Below are 19,770 nucleotides of genomic sequence, written 5' to 3' on the forward strand. Positions count from 1 at the left end.
CATTTGAACACGTCTGATAACAGGTCGAGTTAATGTTGTCCCTGCTCTGCGTAATTAGCTATGTTTTAGGTAATAATTTCAACAAAATCATTTTATGTCTTTCGAAAGTGCAGTGTGTCATACAGTCATAGTAAAAACTAATTGAAGTCATGTTACTTAGTGAAATGCTTGGAACTTTCTTAAATTCAATTAACAAATAAAGTCGTTCTGATGTCTTTAAATTTTTCTTCTGCCTTCTCGATGTTGGGGGAATTGCAGATCATAAATTTTATTAAGATCCATGTATTGTAGGATGCAACCAAACAAATAAAAATCAAGTTTGATGGGCCTAACCAATAAGATTGATTTAAAATTAAATGGTTATTGAATTTTAGTGGTTACCATAACCGGATAGCTTTTTGTTTAATTAAAACTGATTTTTAACACAATATTTAGTTAAGCAATCTTATTGAGATGTCTAGACCTCAAATTGCAAAAATGCAACCACAATTCATTCTTTCTGGAAAGAGGTTTCCCATAATTTCTAGGTATCACTTTCACTTTCGAAATTTTTTGAAGATGTGGTTGGTTGTAATTGATTTCAGTTGCTTTGCTGTACATGTTTTTTGAAGCTATCATGAACTTTTCATTCAGTAAAGGAATTGACATACATCAGCAACTCAGAAGACTGGGTGCTTCACTGGACTGGGAGAGATCGGTTTTTACTTTGGATGAGAAATATACACACGCCGTAGAAGAAGCCTTCATTCGGTAAGGGACATATACTAGTACTCGTAGTCTCGTAGTTGATCGCTTTGCTATAAAGGTACTACTGGTAAATCGATAAGGAATTGCTTCAGCAAGAGCCAGAGAGTGTCGTCTTCAGGGCATTGTCAGAAAACCGATGCAAGAGATACACTTGTTGCATTGAGTTTAATGGTAGCTCTGTCAAAACTGACAAGGGCATTGAGCTGCGAACCAAAAGCTGCAGTGTTCAATACATTATATGGGTCTGCTACTATTCGGTGAGTCCGATTCGGTGAGTCCGATTCGGTGAGAGCCTTTTTCGGTGAGAGCCTTTTTCGGTGAGAGCTTTTTTCGGTGAGAGCCCTATTTGGTAATTTTTTTGAATTTTTTTTGAAAATTATCGGGTACTGTAGCCAAATTAAAACCCCTAACCCCAAAACCCCAAACCCAAAAACCCAAACCCCAAAAACCCAAACCCCCAAAAAACCCCAAAACTCCCAAAAAACCCCAAACCCCCCAAAAAACCCAAACCCCCAAAAAACCCAACCCCCAAAAACCCCCAAACCCCAAAAAAACCCAAAAACCCCCTAACCCCTATCCCCTAACCTTATAACGGCAATGATAATTAGGCTACGGCGCGCAATAATTTAAAAAAAAAATCACCGAATAGGGCTCTCACCGAAAAAGGCTCTCACCGAATAGGGAACTCACCGAATCGGACTCACCGAATCGGACTCACCGAATCGGACTCACCGAATTGGGCCATTCCGACATTATATATACTCATTGCGTCTGAGCAAGATGCTCCACGTTCATCGTTTAATGGCTAACCGGGGCACACCAACTCGCCAATCTATCTTTTTCAGTGCTCAATAAGCAAAGTCGTATTCGGGTACAGTCTTTCTCGGGTAGTTCCCTATTCGGAAAATTTGTGAAAATCCAACCATAATCCTTCTGTAATCCAACAAAATCCTTAAGTAAATCCAACGAACCAGCCGAAAAAAGACTGCAGCCGAATCGGACTAGCCGAATCGGACTAGCCGAATCGGACCAGCCGAATCGGACTAGCCGAATAGTAGCAGACCCGTATTTCGCATATTGGAGTATTAGCTCATAGATTTCGATAGCAATACTATTGTTTAACTAGAATCTAGTAACGCTTATATGAACTTAAAAATTAAAATGTTTGTTGCTAACTTCTAAGATGCGACTCCATTTTGGTTCAAAGGAGCCTGGTCTTTATCCTGGATCATCAGGGCTTTACCAGATGTCAGCAGTGACTTCTCCAGTCTCCACTTCTTTCTGTCGTTGGCATCTTTAAGATGCATCTAAATGCGATGACATCATTGCTCACTAACGCGATTCCCAAAACGTCAGTGAAAGAATAAACATCTCTTGACGTAGCCATGGATATCGTTTTGTCATTCAATCTGTATTACAGTCGTTGCATGACATTGGTTTGTTTTATCTAAACTCAGTCTATTTGAAGTAGTATTACTCTGTTTTTGGGTTTTTATTTTCAGTCTTTTCAACGAAGGTCTCATTTACCGCGACAACAAATGTGTTAACTGGTGCTGTTACCTACAGTCTACTCTGTCAGACTTAGAAGTAGAGTCGAAAGAGATTGACAAGCCTACGGTCTTATCCCCACCCGGTTATAAAAGTCCTGTTCAATTTGGCATGATGCATAAGTTTGCATACAAACTAGAAAATCCTGTAGGTAAGTGGTTCAAAAGATTTACGGGGTAAAGTTCAACTAGTTGCTACGTCGTACTTGCACTACTTTTGCGTTTTATTTCTCAGTTGTCGCCTTGTGAGAAATTTATGGCGGCGTTTCATTCTTCACACAGTGTTTCTAATCTACTGTGTCTTGCACCCGACCCTACTTGCCTTGCCGAGAAATCTATATATACTTAAACGCCTAAATATGCGATTGGTTAGGGGATGCACGATGATGGTACGTTCAGAATCTCGTACTTTTCACGATATGTATAGCAACTGTTTTGTTTCTTATATGTACGGTACATTGTACAATGTACATACAATCATACATGATACGTTTATTTAAGTTGTACACATGATTTTTTTGCGAAAACTAACGGCCTTAAGCCGCAAAAAATGGTTAGGTCACAGCAAATTGAATGATAACTTTCTTTAACTAATTCAAATAACAATCTGTTTCTCCAGGTGATATTTCCGAAATTGTGGTGGCTACTACCAGATTGGAGACTATTTTGGGCGATGAGGCAGTGGCTGTGCATCCAGACGACCCAAGGTAGCTGGTGGTATAATTTTTTGTTACTACTTTGCCTTGAAGGTGTTGTCAGAATGAGAACTTTCACTTGTGCACTACGACTACGTCACTAATAGATGGTGAAGCATTTGTGGTATTGTTTTGTTGATAATTTGAAGCAGTTTGATTGCAGCACAATTTTGGCAAAGGCATGGATTTAATAAACCATGAGTTGGCATGACCAAGAAATACACGGTTCATTACAGTAAACAACAAAATTGCGAACGTTTTATCAGGCAAAACAACATCAACCACCAGAAAACTAATTTAAGTTGCTCTAATACAAGCAATGCTTGGAATAAATTACTTAGCAACGGATAACAGCACATATTGGAGAATTAAGTACTTGACATTTGCTAGTATGGTTAATGTTTTAGGTGTTTATTTGTTTTCCGTATGGCTTCATTGAAACCGGTCAGTTTTTATCCACTACATGGACCGTTGGACCTTTTATCGAAATTTTGTTTCTTAAATCAACAGAAATTGGATTTACTTAAAAACAGTATTTTTTATATACTTTACTCACTGTAGGTACTCGTCTATAATAGGACAAAGGCTCCTCCACCCAATACGATTTGGTAAGAAGATACCTATCATAGCCGACACAGCAGTGGACATGAACCTCGGGACAGGTGACTTAGTTGCTTTGCCTCTTGACCCATTCATGTTTCTTGTGTTCTACCAAAAATGCTCTATCACTTTTTAAAGCAAATAACTTTTTTTGGACTTTTTTACAAAACAGAACAACGTGTTGCAATCTGATGTTACCAGAACTACAATTGCAGTTAAAAAGTAAAAAAAAAACAATTATGTGGCACACTTAAACAGTGTTTGTAGGCAAATTGTAGCCATGATCCGCGCTTTGCCATCTATACGTAATGCTTCTGCTAAATCGAACGACCAGAGCCACTGACGTAAGTCTTTACTCGAAAGCGGTTTGTTGAATATGTTTTACTGAAATGCATAACTAGTTAACAGTACGACTAAACAACCTTTTTTGTTCTTTTTAAACCACCTTCATCTTAAGCTAAATATTTTGCTTTTCAATCGATGCAGGCGCCTTGAAGGTCACTCCAGCGCACGACTTCACTGACTTTGAGATCGGACAGCGTCACGGGTTGCCTGTTGAAAGCACGATTGACTTCTCTGGCCATATCAGTTACGAAAAGCCTTCTCTCCCTCCCCGTGTGACAGTCTCCAAGTACGATTACTTGAATGGCGTCCCGCGGTTTGCCGCCCGAGACGTCTTGTTGGCGCAGCTGCGTGCTATGGATTTGTACAGGTAAAATCCTTCAGTGCTTTCTGATGTTCTGAATCGTATAGTTTTACTTGGCTTTGAAGCGTCGAAAGCCTTTAAATTGCTTTTCCCACTATAATTGTAAATAAAAAAAATTAGACCAAGTAAAGCAACATGTTATGTCATCAACTTCTTCTTCTTCTCTCGTTTGACTTGCAGTAGCTTAGATTGGCAATGCCTCCTCGTGCAGCCAAGATACGGTAGTTGGGTCCAGTTGTCGAATACCAGTGATTCCACTTGGGGGTCGTAAGATGGGACATTCGTGGAGTATGTGTTGCATTGTTTGTTCTACCGCTCCGCAGACACATATCGGCGAATTATGCAACCCCCACCTAAACAAATTAGCTCCAGTACAGCCAACGTCACATCTGATCCTGTTCAATGTGACCCTTGCCTTTCTTGAGAGGTCTGCTCCAGGAGGGATGGAGAGTGCTGGCATAACTGAAAACTGGGGAGGGATATGTGGCAGCTCGTTCCATTCTTGGGTCCATGTTTGCATGCAGCTGAAGTTCTTATCCACAAGTTGTGTAGCATATCGATGGAATGGGCGCCTTGATCAACTATAAGTATAAGATGGAATTTAGTGTTGGTTGTGTGTCTCGTTGAGCATGAAATTGATTTATTTAAATAACTATTTACAGCTGTATTGTAAACTTCGGCGAAAACATACTTTTGCATACATGTTGCGAATCGTTTGTATTATTTGAAAAGTCAGGCTAAATTTGGTTTCAAATTGGATCGAAATTTTGTACTTTCTGGTCACTGCAGTGTACGTCTCCGTAGCTAGTTGATGCTTTCTAGAATGATTTCATTTTGATTCAATCCATATCGGTCGAACATAATTTTCCGAGGTTGCAGGATAGTAAGTTATTGTTTATGATTTTGCATTTCTTCTTTCACTTGTCTAGGGGTTCAGAGCCGCACAAGAGCGTCCTAAGAATGTGCAGCAGGACCGGAGACATTGTCGAGCCCATGGTAAAAGAGCAGTGGTTTGTGAAGTAAGTTTAAGCTGGGTTGTCTTGTTTTATCTGATGACTTTATTGTTGATAATAACACTTAGGACGAAAGCTGCAACTCCTCATGGTTATTATTGGTGTTGGCATCACCTTGACAGTAACTTCACTTGAATACCTACTTTTTCGAACGCTTTTCATTTTTGAGATTTTTATCGGCTCAGGATATTGACTTTTAGCTATTCATAATGTAGGTTTGGTAACCGAAATCCGCAGTTTGAAAGTTCTGTTAAAGTTTGAAATACTAGTAATCATTTCACAAAGATCGTGAGTTTTTCTTTCGGACTTCAACGTCAACACGTGCATGAAATGTCAGTTTTTTATCGTGACAGAATTTGTTTTCGCGCCAACTCTATACTTTCGTGTCAATTGTCATTTCACGCAGCGTTGCCGACATGACGAAACAAGCACTAGAAGCAGTAGAGAGCGATCAAATTAACTTGCTCCAGAAATCGCAGTTTGAAAAGCAGTGGAAGCACTGGCTGACCACAACCGGGGATTGGTGCATATCACGACAGATATGGTGGGGCCACAAAATACCAGCGTTCCACGTACATGACAAGGCGACGGGGTAAGTTTGAAGTTTAGTCACTTTATGTCTTTTCCACGTTTTGAAAAAAAGTTAACCTTTATCCCTGACAGCAAAATCTGTCTTTTCTACATTGATTTAACGTCTGCAGATGTTGAATTTATGTAAAAATGAAGGATTTTGCTGTCTGGGATTTTAAAGCACCATTATTTTTCATACGTTTCTATACCGCTTTGAATCGTCGCCGCGTTTGTCGTTGTATAGTATTTTTAGCCTTATTTGGTAACCGACATCTTTAGAAGAGAATAATTTGAATATTTTTGCTCATTCAAAAGTTTCCAAACAACGAGACGAACTGTTGCGTAAACTAGTTGTCATAATGCGACGATTTCAATTGGTTTCATCAGAGAAAGCCGCTGGGTGTCGGCACGAAGCGAGTCTGAAGCCTGGGCAGAAGCGAAATCGAAGCTTCCTAACAGCAAGGAATCCAATCTTGTTTTGAAGCAAGATGAAGATGTTTTGGACACTTGGTTTTCTTCAGCTCTCTATCCTTTTGCTTCCTTAGGTTGGCCCAAGGAAACGGAAGAGATGAAAAAGTTCGTGCTTAAATTTTGAATTTACGATGCTGAGTTTTAGATTTTAAATGCTACAACTGTAGAAATAAAACATGAAATAAGCCTCTCCGCGTAAAGTTTTAGCTGAGAGAATACAATGGTAGATTTACACTCATCTTAAGAACACGTTGACTAGTTTTCTTTGGTTGAACGTGAATAATGTATCCAAAGGAACGTAATAGTTGTCGAACTACGATTTGAAACACAAAAGTGCTTCGTTCACTTCATTATTATGACCCCTTTTGGCAGCTTTCCTCTATTGTTAATAACACAATGAAAAAAATCGATAAGTATTTTGCGACTATTTCCTGGCCAGTCGATAGACTGGTTGTAAACCTTCTCCTCGCCGGTTGTACAGTAAACGCCCAGACTTGACGTCGGCTTACGAGAGTCGCCAAACCAACTTTGTTCTGAAGCGAGAAGCCACCACTGCTCGAACAATCCTGGCCTCAGTGTTAGCCCGAGATCAGTTAAATGTCAACTCTGCATAGAAGTATTCTGTTTTTCTAGGTACTTCCCCCTCAGCCTGATGGAAACTGGTAGCGACCTGATATTCTTCTGGGTGGCCAGGATGACGATGCTGGGGATGAAGCTTACAGGACAGGTACGAAGGGTTGGTCTGATTAGCTGAAACAAGGATGACTTCAATGAAAACTTTTGTTGCTCATTTAAACTGAGTTGATAGTTTACAATGTAAGATTTGTACTTAAGTTCTCTTTGGTGTGAAGGACCAGGACATGACGTGGCCTTTGGTCGGTTGCCACCTTAGGAAAGTAAAACTAAAAAAAAGTAAAAAAAAAAATGGAACATGAAACTGTTCAAACCCAGTCACCAAACGTTGATTCAATGTTTAAAAAGACTGCTTTTCTGCTGGGATATCCCACAATGCCAATCAAAATCCCATTCCTTTAGGTTCCGTTCCGTAGTATCATGTTCCATCCCCTGGTCCGTGACAAATATAACAGGAAGATGAGCAAGTCTGTGGGTAACGTCATCGACCCACTTCAGATCATTGACGGAACCACAATGAACGTGAGACTGGATAACCTTGAGAAATTAAAGTCGCTTATTTTAAAAACAGTCTTCACTTATTACTTTGTATCGTTTTTAACGTCAAAGTGATGCCATTTAAGATTATGGGATTGTTTAAGGTCAAAAATCTACTTTACTTAGCGTTGTATCTACGAATACAAAGTTCGTTTCATTCCTAGCTTTATGCATTGTAAGCAGCTTTTTGCAAACAAGTTCAATATTACGCGAATTTCATTATCATTTCAAATAATTGTTGGTGTTTCCGGTCATGGCTTAAATTTTAAAAACCTATCTCAACTGATTTCGAATTTGTTTCACATTGAAAGCCAAGGAGAAAACATGACTGTAATAACAGAAGTGTTTTTATTTCTTGATGTATCTCTCGCAACTTGGTGCATGTTTTCGACATGCTTTGCAATTAGCACCCAATGCTTTTGCAAGGCAGCTTCACCGCACCCAAGTGCAGTACTCTTGTGTAACTACTAACTAGCTGTGCCAGGTTGTATGCTCCCAGACAGCAAATCAACAGCTTTTTGTACTGATTCAACGTCTACTAACGTTAAATACATGTAAAAAGCGGTTGATTTGCTGTTTGGGGTTTAGCCATGTGCTCAAATATTGATAGTCACTAATTGTCCAGTCTCTGCTCAGGAGCGCGTGGAGACGTTAAAAGATTACGACCTTAACTCCAGGGACACTGAAAACATTGTCAAGGAATTTTACTCTGAGAGGAGCGGAGAGATCCCTGTGTGTGGAGCGGATGCGCTGAGGATGTCCTTGTTGAGTCACAGTTCAGATGTACGTTGTGAATTTTGTTTTAAAACAATTTCCTTTTGAACTGTGTGGCATGTTAGTTCCTTGTTTTGCGAAAATAGTTACTGCAGATTCTCTAACTAAAATTAAGCGTTGTATTAATTCATGTTTTAATGCATTTGAGCTTATACATCATTATACAATAAATTCAATAATATTCTGCACCGTTTCTATTTCCGAATTATACTCACTGTAATTTTTTTTTTTAATGCAAGTTTTTCTATCGGTTTTGTTTGTTGGTACATTAATGAGAGACAAATTACGTTCAGTAATTTTAGAACGAAAGTTTGAAATTTAATTCTTTTCTCAAAATTTCAGGTAAATGCAAAGTTTCTTTAAAATGCCTCTGCATACACTTACATTGTCACAACATTGAACCTGTTCACTTAATACAAGCCCATTGTTGTCACACAATGAGATATTGTTCTATCTTTTCTCGAGCAACTTAGATTTTATAGCTCACTTATCTATTCAATGTTTAGACAAAACAACGATGTTGAACGTTTATCAAATTCTAAAATAACTGCAAGTCATAGGATAGTTATTGTGGAACGGTCGCTTTAAAAGAATCTGCTCATAAACCGGATGGTTATGAAAGTGTCGTGTATTTTCACCAAATCCTATTACTTTTATTTTTAGACACAAAGCATCAAGTATGAGGTAGACCTGGCTTTCAAAGGCCGGACCTTCTGCAACAAAGTGTGGAACGTTTTTATATTTTTGGATCTGTATGCTTTCAAAGATTCAGAGAAATTGTTGCAGGTGTGATGATTATGAGAGGTAACACTCGGCAGTGCTGAAAGGCTCTGCGTGTAATGTCATCTTTTTTCAATGCAAAATTTTGGTGACCAGCGAAAAGTGTACAGTTAAAACCATAGTGTTGTTTTTTTATCTGTCGTTACTTCATAATTGTTTTATATCTGGTATAACAATGCAACAATGGCATTGATTGCGAAATTGAAATGAATATTCAATGCCAAGAGCAATAATTAGCAAAGCTATTGAGAACCAACTGAAGTTCCCACTGGTGACGTGAAACGTACTGTAAAAAATTAGCTAGATACGTTTGAGATGTTGAAATTCATTGCATTTGTTACAAATATTTTCAGATTCCTGATCAGGGCTTATGTTAAGCCGAAAACATTCGGCTGTTAAACCTGTTTGTAAACTTGTAAAACGTTTTCTTTAAATACTCAACCCTGTTGTGTTGTTGTGCCTTGCCTGTCTGTGGTACAAAAAAAGCGAATTCTCTCCCGAAACTACATTACTCTGATAGTGATTTCATTTCGCTGGTATAAATATTTAGGTTTCGATTCAACATACTTTCCCCAAATCTCCTGCTCTCTCAATTTACTAAATCTGACTCCATTAAGTTGCGGAGTAGATACTACCTGCTTTTGCGCAGACAGAGGCATGTTGAAGAAACATTACATTTCATTCCTCGACCTACAAGACTTTTTCAAGTCAAAATCTTCAAAAGTTGTTGGATTTTACTTGATCATTTTCTAAAGACTTTTTTCATCTCGTCTAAACGTGTAATTGTAGTGAATTCATAAATAAACAAACTTACATTCACAGACGATGGACAAGGTCGATAAAAAGGAAATGACGACAGCGGACTTGTGGATCCGAAGCCGGCTCGCTCACGTGGTGACAGATTGCAACAATGCTTTGAATAATTGTCGGGTGCCCGAAGCGCTGAGAATAATCAAAGATTTCTGGCAGCATGACATCAGCTCTGTGTATTTGGTGAGCGCTTCACATTTTTAGTGTAAAACAGAAAAAAAATTGTTTGCTCAATACAATAAATAGAACAGTAAATAAAATGCAAATTGGATTGCGGAAATCAGATGATAAATCAGAGGATTAAATAACAATTTAACATCATATACGTTCTTCTGGTGCAAATTTAAGGGGACCTGAAATGAAAACTTAAATTTTTTTTGGTGATTCATTAGTGTTTAAGTATTATATTTTTTGAAAAAAAATTTTGAGATACCTTTTTGTTTGGGAGATATAACCAAATGAAAATCGGCCACCTGATGGCGCTATGTGTCTTGTAACGTCATCGGTGGGCGGCCAAGTAAACAGCTTCACGCATTTGCCTTAGAAACGTCGCATATGTCATTGTATATTGAGTAATTGAGCATGTATTGAGTAATAGAAGATCAGCACAAACAAGATGTCTGAAACTAGACAAGGATTTCTCTTTGAACCAAAAAGACGGCGACTTGACAGCGAAGAACATCATTCTGATTCGTGCTCTGACAACACCAGTTCGGACAGCAGTCGGATGGAAAATTTGCATTGAAAAAAATGCAGGAAAATAATTTGCTTGAACCAAGTGGTTTATATCAACTATCGGAAACGAAGGGCGAACATCATCATATCAACTAAAAGTAGCCTATGTATTCAGAGTTGCCTACCCTGCCAACGTTTTACTGTCCTACTGACCTGTTTCAAAGTCTTGTTCTTTTCTCGCTTTGCTATTCGATCCAAACGCCCGATCGTACTCACAGACCTGTACCTAGGTCGATCGAGTTTTGTGGGTATACTCAAGACCTTCTTTAACTTACAGGCCTGGAAGCGAATTCAAGATGGCGTCGTTGAGAGGCTGGCACAAACTAGCGATACGTTCAACAGCGTATCAGACGTTTACGTCTTAGCGCATTGAAATTAAACTGCTGGTATTAAAACTAATGCTCATATCGAATCCACTTTTCTTTTAAATTCTTTCATGCAATTGAAATGTACTTGTGGATAAATTACAATGCACAACATATATTCACTGAAGTTTTGCAGCTAGGTAAACAGCTGTATTAATAATAAAAAAAACTGTATGGAGAAGGCATGCTCAGTGCTCACATTAATCTATGAAAAAATTCAACAAAACTCAAAAAATAAAGAGCAAATAACTACTAAACTATAACAAAATGTATCATACTTTTTGAGATTACTCATATTAATAGCAGCCGCACAAAATAACAGGCAACATTAACAGCTTGTCAACAACCATTTCGTGGTTATATAAATTTTAGAATAAAATCAAAGTCTAGCACCTTTGCATGAGACTTACCAAACACAACACACTATGAGCGAAAAAAAATCAACAAATGATTTAAATGCATGCATGCGCTCTTTGTCACAATCATATCAAAGTTACCTGAGTAATTAATGTGTTAAACAAAATTAAAACTTAGCTGCCCGTTGAGATAAAACAGCGGAATACCGGATTTTGTCGTTTTTTGATTTTGTGTAATTGTTCAGTAAAATATTTGCAAAAGTGTTCAAACACTTTAAGGCAAGAGATTGTCTGTCAGCTTTACAAACCGAACATTCAGGAAACGTTAAAAATTCACAAGTCTGCCAGTAGTTTTTATTGATGGTCAAAAATGTGTATTTTTGACTAGTCACCTTTAAAAATTGATGTTCAAACTCGGGAGCAATGCAAACATTAAAAACACTGTAAGCAGCTTGGAAGATGTCAGAGAGGCTGATGGATACGTTAAGCCACCTCTGTTGAGAATGTCAAAATACTGAAACAAAGCATCATCAACTTCAATATCCATCGGTCTGTTTTTGCCATCAACCAACCATTGTTTGCATCGTGAACAAGCGACTTTGGCTGCAACCTTTTTCCAGCATATCCTGTGATGTATAGCAACACAGGTAAAGTGCTCTCATCTAGTGTTGCAGTTATTTTTTCAAAAGGAAAGCTGGAAATCATGGAACAAGCAAGTGCACAACTTTGTTGCAGTGCTGGAGTATCTGAAAACTCAGAGAGATAGGCTGTAACAGGAATGTCACCGCTTTTGGAATGGAGCTGCAACAATGACTTAATTTTAAGCTTCCGCTCGCTTTCAACAATCTCTTGAATGGAAACCAAACGGTTGCAGCCGGACAGCTGACGGTATTGTCCAAAGCGGCTTTCTAGCTTGTCGGTTTGAAATTTCCCAGTCAATACAAACTGAAAGTTGTGCTCTTCCAGAAGAAATTTAACTAAGCTGACAAGAGCAACAAGGGTATGGCGGAAAGCCATGTATGTGTCTCTTGTTAAAAATCCCTCCTTTGTTATGGCACATGTTTCGTTCCATTTCTGCAGCCACTCTGCAAGGCTCAAAAGAAATTTAAGTTTCTCATCATCAATCCTGCATATCGGCATTGCATCCACATTCCGTGTGTTTCGCCCTTTGTAGGGGTGTTGGACATTAACTATTGACCACCACTTGCATATGGTGGAGATGAAAGTGGCAGTTCCTTCCCAATTCTCCAGAATGGAATCTCCTGGACCAAAGCACTGCAATGCTGCTGCATTGTTCTCACTAAAAATGTGAAGAGCGAGTGTAACATTCTGCCTTTCAAAAGAGAGGGGTGTAGTGCTTTCCAAGTGAGTGAGGGCGCCTTTTTCAATGTACTTTGCAACTCCCGCGAAAAAACTTCCTCTAGATCGCTAAAAGAGGCATACAACGTTTTTCCATTTTCTTGAAAGTGGGGAAAGCAGAAAGTTCTTTTGTAGTTTTTCAAGTTTAGCCAATTGTTTCGCAAGCACTTAAGAATATGCACTGAATCAAACAGAAGAAAGATCTTTTGTGATGGATCACATGGGTTAAGAATGTAAGGGCCTAATTCAGAAAAGCTCTGGCAACCTGACAACAAAGTGAAGAGCTTTTTATTTATTCTATTTCCATCAGAAATGATGCTAACAACAGTGTAGCCAGCATGGTGCAAATTTAACAAGACTGTCTTTGTTGCTTCAGCTAATTTTTCAGCTGACATGGTTTTGGCTGGTAACAAAGTAACTACATCTTTGTTAGAAGAGCATAAGGATGTAATCATAAACGAGTGCACACTGGATGCAATCTGGCTAGAATCATCGCATCCTAATATTCTATCATTCTTGAAAGTCAAACAAGGCTTAACATGGATTTCGTCGATAAGCAGGTTGACTAGCAACTCTTTTTGCTGTAGATATTTTGCCTTGTTTTTTAAATAAGTTTTATTTTCAGAGCTGGTGCCAGCAGCAAGACTTGAAGTAAGATTACGTAGCCACCTACAACTTGGCAAAGTTAAAAGAGTGTCTCTAACATATACATATCCATTTGGCGATAAAAAATGTAGGGTAAAAGCAGCAATCATGGTGTCGGTCGAAAATCGTCTTTGACAGGGAGGACAAACACTCAAACGTACCTGATCCAACAAAAAGTTCAGTTTATCTTTAACAGTGTCACAAGCAATGTGCTGTAGAACTTGTTCCACGTGCTCTACAATGGTTTTGTCAGACACCACAGATTGCAGATTTTCAGCGCTGGTGAAACGAGTAATTAAGTTCTGAAGCTGGCTCCAGAGAGCCAACCTGCTTTGTTGAAGGTTAAGCCACTCAAGATCTTTCATCAATATTTTAATTTTGCTTTTCCATGCAGTAACCAAAAAAGATTCATCTATACAAACAGCAAAATCCAACTCAGGCCAAAGGTCAGGATTGTGTGAAGGAATAGTAAAAATCATGATAGAGTGCTCTTGTATGTTGACAACAACATGGCTATTCATTTCTTTTACTTTATTTGCAACTTCTTCTTTGAAAGTTGAAAAGGACAGAATTTTATCATTGTTCAAAAAACCTTCCTGTTGTTGATTATGCCAGTCTTCATGTTTTTTACGCCGTTTGCTTGGGCTAGATCGGCTATTGCCTGGTATTTCACTGAGGTATGCTGGTAAATTGGGAAAAATAGTTGGGACAGCACCATCTTGCAGTTTAAAACATTTTCTTGGAAGAACAATATCTGGCTCCCCATTTTTACCAGGAATTGTATCACTTTTTATGACATCATTGTCATTGAAATGTTTTATACAAACCACAGTGTGTTTTGACACTTTCAAATTGCTTCTGGGAATTTTTCTCAACCATAATGAGCTTAAGAAATCATTTTTCGGAAAGCGGAAACATTTTACATGCCCTCCCTCGTGGCTGCTGTCATAGTTCGAAGAACATCCTGGGACACAGCACTTGTTGACCATAATGTGACAGCCTTTATTAAAGTTATGCGTTGTTTTAATGACGATAAAGTTTCAGAAAATTCCTAAAATACATAGCCTAGTTAGAAACAAAAGATGTTATTAGAAGTGGCTACCACCATCATAACCAAAATTTCACTATTTTCCACTTCAAAATTGGGATTAGTACGATAACCAGCCTACAGGCCAAGCCAACAAAGAAAGTCACATGACAATGTTTCTACTTTCTACGGATATTATTTCTAGTTTGGTTACAACTTATTCAGTATTTTTGCATGCCAGCTTCAATAAAGCTACCGTACCTTGATATAGTACCAAAAAATGTAGCTATAAAAAAAGGTCTTGGCAAAACACTCCTAAAAATTCACTGTTTTAACCTTTCCCAACAGCCGATGGTTACTTTTGAACTGCAGTATCACACGCCTAGTTTATAATCACACCCCCAAGTACAAACTTATAACTTAACTTTAGCACAAACAAGCTGAGCAAAAATGCTCAATACCTTGACCCTGCATGTTTTAAAAAACTATTTGTAGGTTGCCCATAAAGCTAACATTATCAGTGCATCACCAGACAGTACAAAAACATGCAAACTGTGAGTCGAAAATGCAAATCAACTAACAAAACAAGATTACTGTTTCACCACTTTCAATAATGTAATCAAAGGCTACTGGTAAACTACAGCAGCCTACCCTTTCATTTCGCCATTAGTTTAAACTTAAAATGAATTCTGAAAACTCCACACAAAAACTTCGATCTTTCAAACAACTGGTCTACACAGTACACTCTACTGAATATTTAGCTCTTCAAAACGTTGCCATTGTCTGGTAGAACAGCTGCCAGATCAAAATTAGGTCATAATCAGAATCAGATCAAATTAAAATCGAAACTTTTAGTTTAGCAAGTTTTAGAAAAAAGCCAAGCCGTAATTTTTTCATCCAAACGCTTTAAAAAAGCCATATTTCAGCATTTTGTCTTGAAAAAGTTTTTATTTTTAATAGACCTCTGCTATAATTGGCATGTCTTGTGTTTCGTTATCATGGTCAGAAATAAAAACAAACTGAACCGGCAACCCTGTCTGGCACAACTAGCATTGCAAACCGCGCAAGCGTGATTCGCATTGAACAAGCGTTCTGAACAGTAAGCCTCTGAGGATTGCGCAATCCTCATGAGCGACAACCGCTTCCAGGCCTGTAAAGTTAAAGAAGGTCTTGGTATACTGCATTGACAGTGGCTTTCACATATCTTGAAAAATCAAAGACAGAAGGAACAGCTTCAGGGATGAGCAGGTGTTTGGACGTGGGGCCTTGTAGCTCTGCCTGCAGATCACGTTAGGAATCGCTGGCCAGAAAATGATTGCTGCACACACGGCAGTGCTTGTTTACAGGTGGGTCTTTGAGTTTCATCGTCGAGATTCATTTCTTCAGCTTGTCGTCATTATTCAGAGGTAAACGATGAAAGGATACCCCTTTGACGATTCCCCGGTTAGTAGCCTACAACCGGGAGCCATACAAGAAGCCACCATTTTAAGGGCGTAAAAACTTCCTTAGCTCAAAATTGTTCGCTGTTTCGGTAGCCTACGCGATTTGTTCCTTGTGTTTGCACGCAAAACAGTAGACCTTGGATACGGCGTTGCCGGCCAGTGGCGTCATCAAAATTTTTGACCAATCAGAATCACTCAAATCAAAAAAGGTTTTTTTTAGGTATTTTAATTAATGGTAACACAAAAAATAAAAAAATTCTTGAAAAACGTTTTATTTTAAAAAGATCTACAAATACAAAAGCCATGTATTTTCGTTGCAGCGCACCTTTAAGCTGAACTATCACAAAATGTATGAGATGATAAACTGCTTTTATTCCGACGTTTTGTAAATTAGACACAACTGGCTTCTTCAGGAGACTAGGTCAGGTAATGACTACTTGTTTAAATTGGCTAAACACAGGACCATGTTCCTGTAAACCAATCCAAAATGCAAAATGAAATTCAACTTCCAAACAAAGATTATCGTGCGCAAATTTTGAAACTAAAAAAAATAGTGTACATGTTATCAATCAACTAGAAACTTAAATAACGGCAGAGCGCGGAGAGAGTGAACCGTATAAGTCGTGAAAAATCAAATTATATACGCAACTCTGCACAGTTTTCAGCATGAAAAATTTAAATACATCAGACAAGCACTTAAAATGTTTTTGTTTTTTTTTATAAATAGTAGGAAAAGGGATGCCATCATTACGATTCATTACATGAATCTTTTGATTGAAAAACCAACTTTCGGAAAGCATTCGTTTTTCATAATCACTTTCAACTTTTGAGATTGCTCCATATTATTTTATGATTTCAAGTTATGGCATGCATGCAGGGAGTTGATTTTTCCGGATGTTGATATTTGAAAGTTCCTCAGTGCTCATTAATGCGAGATTTAAGATCTCGTTTTGTTTGGCCAACATGAATTAAATTGCAATCATCACAAGATACTTGGTACACTGAACCTGAGATTTCTCTTTGTTTCAAAGGATCTTTTAAAGACGACAAAAATTTACTTATGGTCAAGAAAGGTTTCAAAGCAACTTTAACACCAATTTCAGTTATAGATAATCAGAAGATTTTTGGTATTGCGGCAAGATTACAATTCAGGTTGACTACAAAAGGAGAAGAATGCTGCACAATTTTATCAAAATAGTCTGTCACTCTTGTAACTTTACTTCATAGCTGGAGAACTTTGACTACGTTATCAATCTTCTTTCATTGATAATTTTATTGCAGAGGCACTGCAATGGTAGACTCAGGGATTCAGAAAACAAAGACATCTCTGAACAACGTCCAAACATGTTTGACGACTCGTACACGACGACACTTGTTTGGAATATGGTCGATGTAGTTGAGACTGCTTTGAGACTACTGGCACCTTTTGCGCCGTTTTTGTGTGAAGAGTTGTGGCAGAGAGTACCTGGGAAGATTCTAAACATCGACAAGCCAGAGAGTATTTTTCTCTCTTCGTACCCAACTCCAGAAGAGGTGAGTATTTCTAGTATGAAAAGAGTCAAAATCAGGGTTGTCGGTATTTTACCGAACCCAAAAAAACCCGGGTGTTTTTTTTTTTTTTAAAACACTTAAAAATCGAACGTTTTCGACATCACGAGATGTCCTCTTCAGGAATAATATACATACAACTTAACTACATCTGAATAAAATACAATGGTTAACTAAATCTATAAACGGATTTATTGTTCCACAATGAAACTAACAAGTTGAAAAATATGCTACATTTAAATGGATACCCGTCATACTTTTTTGATAAAATATTAACAGCTTTTTTGGATACGAAACCGAAAGATAAACCCGGAGAAGACGATTTTAGCAACTTTTTTGATCTACCATTCTTGGGAAAAGATTCGGTAAGATTTTCAAAAAATCTAGCTAAAATTGTCAAAAAGAAATTTGATTGTGACATTTACCCTGTATATAGAACGTTCAAAGTAGGCAGATATTTCCAGCTGAAGTCGCCTACGCCCTTTGCTCTATGTTCTAATGTCGTTTATAAATTCAGTTGTTTGCGTGATGCAAGCCTGACATACATCGGTATATCAACAAGACATTTATCGACTAGAGCTGGGGAACACCTGAATTTGACTTCTGTACAGAAAAGCGCAATTAAAGATCACATTTTCTCATGTACAGAATGTCAAAACAACGTTTCTATCAAGCAATTTGAGATCATGTCCAGAGGCAGGTCCGAGTATCAAACTAAGATCTTGGAAGCCTTGTACATAAAACGTCACAATCCACTTTTGAACAGACAATTGTATGCTTGCGGCTCGTCTTTCTTGCTCTCTGTATTTTAAAATTAGTTTTTTCGCACCTTGCCTTTCTACCATATCATGTGATCTGTTTAACACCTTTTGATGCAGTTAACTTTGATTCTCGTGGACGTGGAGCCTATCGTTGAGTTTGAGCTAGTCAGAAGTACTGTGCAGTTTTTGTTTTTTTCTGTTTATAAATTTAGTTAACCATTGTATTTTATTCAGATGTAGTTAAGTTGTATGTATATTATTCCTGAAGAGGACATCTCGTGATGTCGAAAACGTTCGATATTTAATTGTTGCGTAGTTTTGTGTCTTTTGTAAATATAATAATCTTTAAATATGTTAAACTTGATAACGTTGCTCGGCTTCGTATGCCTTTATTGCCTATGGTTCAACAAGACAAACTCTCTACCGAAGCTGTAACACTTAAAAAACTCATAAAAAACCCAGAGCATCATATTTGTCCAGTTTTTATCAGAAAATTGAAAAAATGAACCAAAGTACTACAAGGCACTTATAACAAACTTCAAATTAGGACTTAAGATGGAATTGTGAAGGAAATTTCCAAGGATAAATTGAAAACACAGTGGATATATTTCTGTACACAAAAATCAAGTAATGCCACTTTGTACTACACTAAAACTCATTTATGCAAGAAGGCCTCATAGTTAAACAGCCCTAGTGCTTTATTTTATTGAGTTATGCCAGCATGTACTGAGAGTGAGAGGCACTTCATTGGTAAAAAGTAGCATTTGAGGTGAAATAAGCATGAATCTACCTTTTTTGCATCTTTTTTAAATAAAACCCCAAAAAAACCCTGGTCAAAGTACGTTTAGTCTTTGTTTTGATGCTTCTCTGTGTCACATTCATTCTATATTTCTTGGTGTTCACATTCATTCTACACTACACCAAATCGAAACCCTAAAAAACTCAATCCTTTCAGCATGATCAAGACAAAAACTTAGCCCTTGATGAAGATGTCGAGCTCCTTCTGCGTTTGGTGGATCGTGCTCGCACCGACAAAATAGTTTATCGACTGTCAAAAGACTTCGGCATCGTTTTCGTTTGCAAAGATCTGCGAAAGAGGGAGTTGCTGTCGTCTCTCCAAAACTTGACAGAGTCCTTGATTTTCTGCAAAACCTTCGAGGTGCAACCTTTCGAGAAACTAGATGAGTTAAAGAATGAGTGTTTGGGAGATTTTGAAGAACAAGATGGTGTTGTCGTTCTCTTTAGACTCACGGTAAGGAATTGCTGGTCATAGTTAAATGGTCTTACGTAAAACATGTAGGCTTATAGTATAAACGCTTTATTTTATGATTGAGCATACTACATCAAAACAAGTCAGTAGGAAAGCCCTTTCATTGGTCAACAGATCTTTACAATTTCAACCTTGTTTTACTTTCAGCCGGAGGCGTTTCGCATATTCATTGAAGACGAAAAGAAGATGAATGTGCACGAATCCGCAAAAAGTATTTGGATCAAGAAAGTCGAACAGTTAGAAGCAGGCTTGCACAATCCTCAAAAGAGTGCCGCAGTATGCGAGAAGGTAAGTCAACATTCTCGGTAGCCTGGTGGATAGAGTTTTTGTTAAGACGGAACTGCATTCGCTTTCACAAAGTTTCAAAGGAGTGTGTTGT

The 19,770-nt window shown here is 38.0% G+C and overlaps 1 protein-coding gene across 1 annotated transcript in view; it reads left to right on the forward strand.

Annotated features, from left to right (window-relative positions):
* Positions 1-19,770, forward strand: part of LOC145764651 (valine--tRNA ligase-like) — a 32,668-nt gene that overhangs the window by 8,940 nt on the left and 3,958 nt on the right. Inside the window, exons 5-20 of the mRNA XM_082576293.1 lie at positions 634-750; positions 2,250-2,446; positions 2,914-3,001; positions 3,551-3,651; positions 4,076-4,301; positions 5,225-5,314; positions 5,715-5,900; positions 6,266-6,454; positions 6,983-7,076; positions 7,385-7,504; positions 8,156-8,302; positions 8,957-9,079; positions 9,896-10,066; positions 17,094-17,345; positions 19,077-19,373; positions 19,539-19,679. Coding sequence (XP_082432419.1) covers positions 634-750; positions 2,250-2,446; positions 2,914-3,001; positions 3,551-3,651; positions 4,076-4,301; positions 5,225-5,314; positions 5,715-5,900; positions 6,266-6,454; positions 6,983-7,076; positions 7,385-7,504; positions 8,156-8,302; positions 8,957-9,079; positions 9,896-10,066; positions 17,094-17,345; positions 19,077-19,373; positions 19,539-19,679 — 2,539 coding nt within the window. The remainder of the gene's footprint in view (positions 1-633; positions 751-2,249; positions 2,447-2,913; positions 3,002-3,550; positions 3,652-4,075; positions 4,302-5,224; positions 5,315-5,714; positions 5,901-6,265; positions 6,455-6,982; positions 7,077-7,384; positions 7,505-8,155; positions 8,303-8,956; positions 9,080-9,895; positions 10,067-17,093; positions 17,346-19,076; positions 19,374-19,538; positions 19,680-19,770) is intronic.

Source organism: Aplidium turbinatum, chromosome 2 (assembly GCF_918807975.1).
Source record: "Aplidium turbinatum chromosome 2, kaAplTurb1.1, whole genome shotgun sequence".
NCBI classification, from domain to species: domain Eukaryota; kingdom Metazoa; phylum Chordata; class Ascidiacea; order Aplousobranchia; family Polyclinidae; genus Aplidium; species Aplidium turbinatum.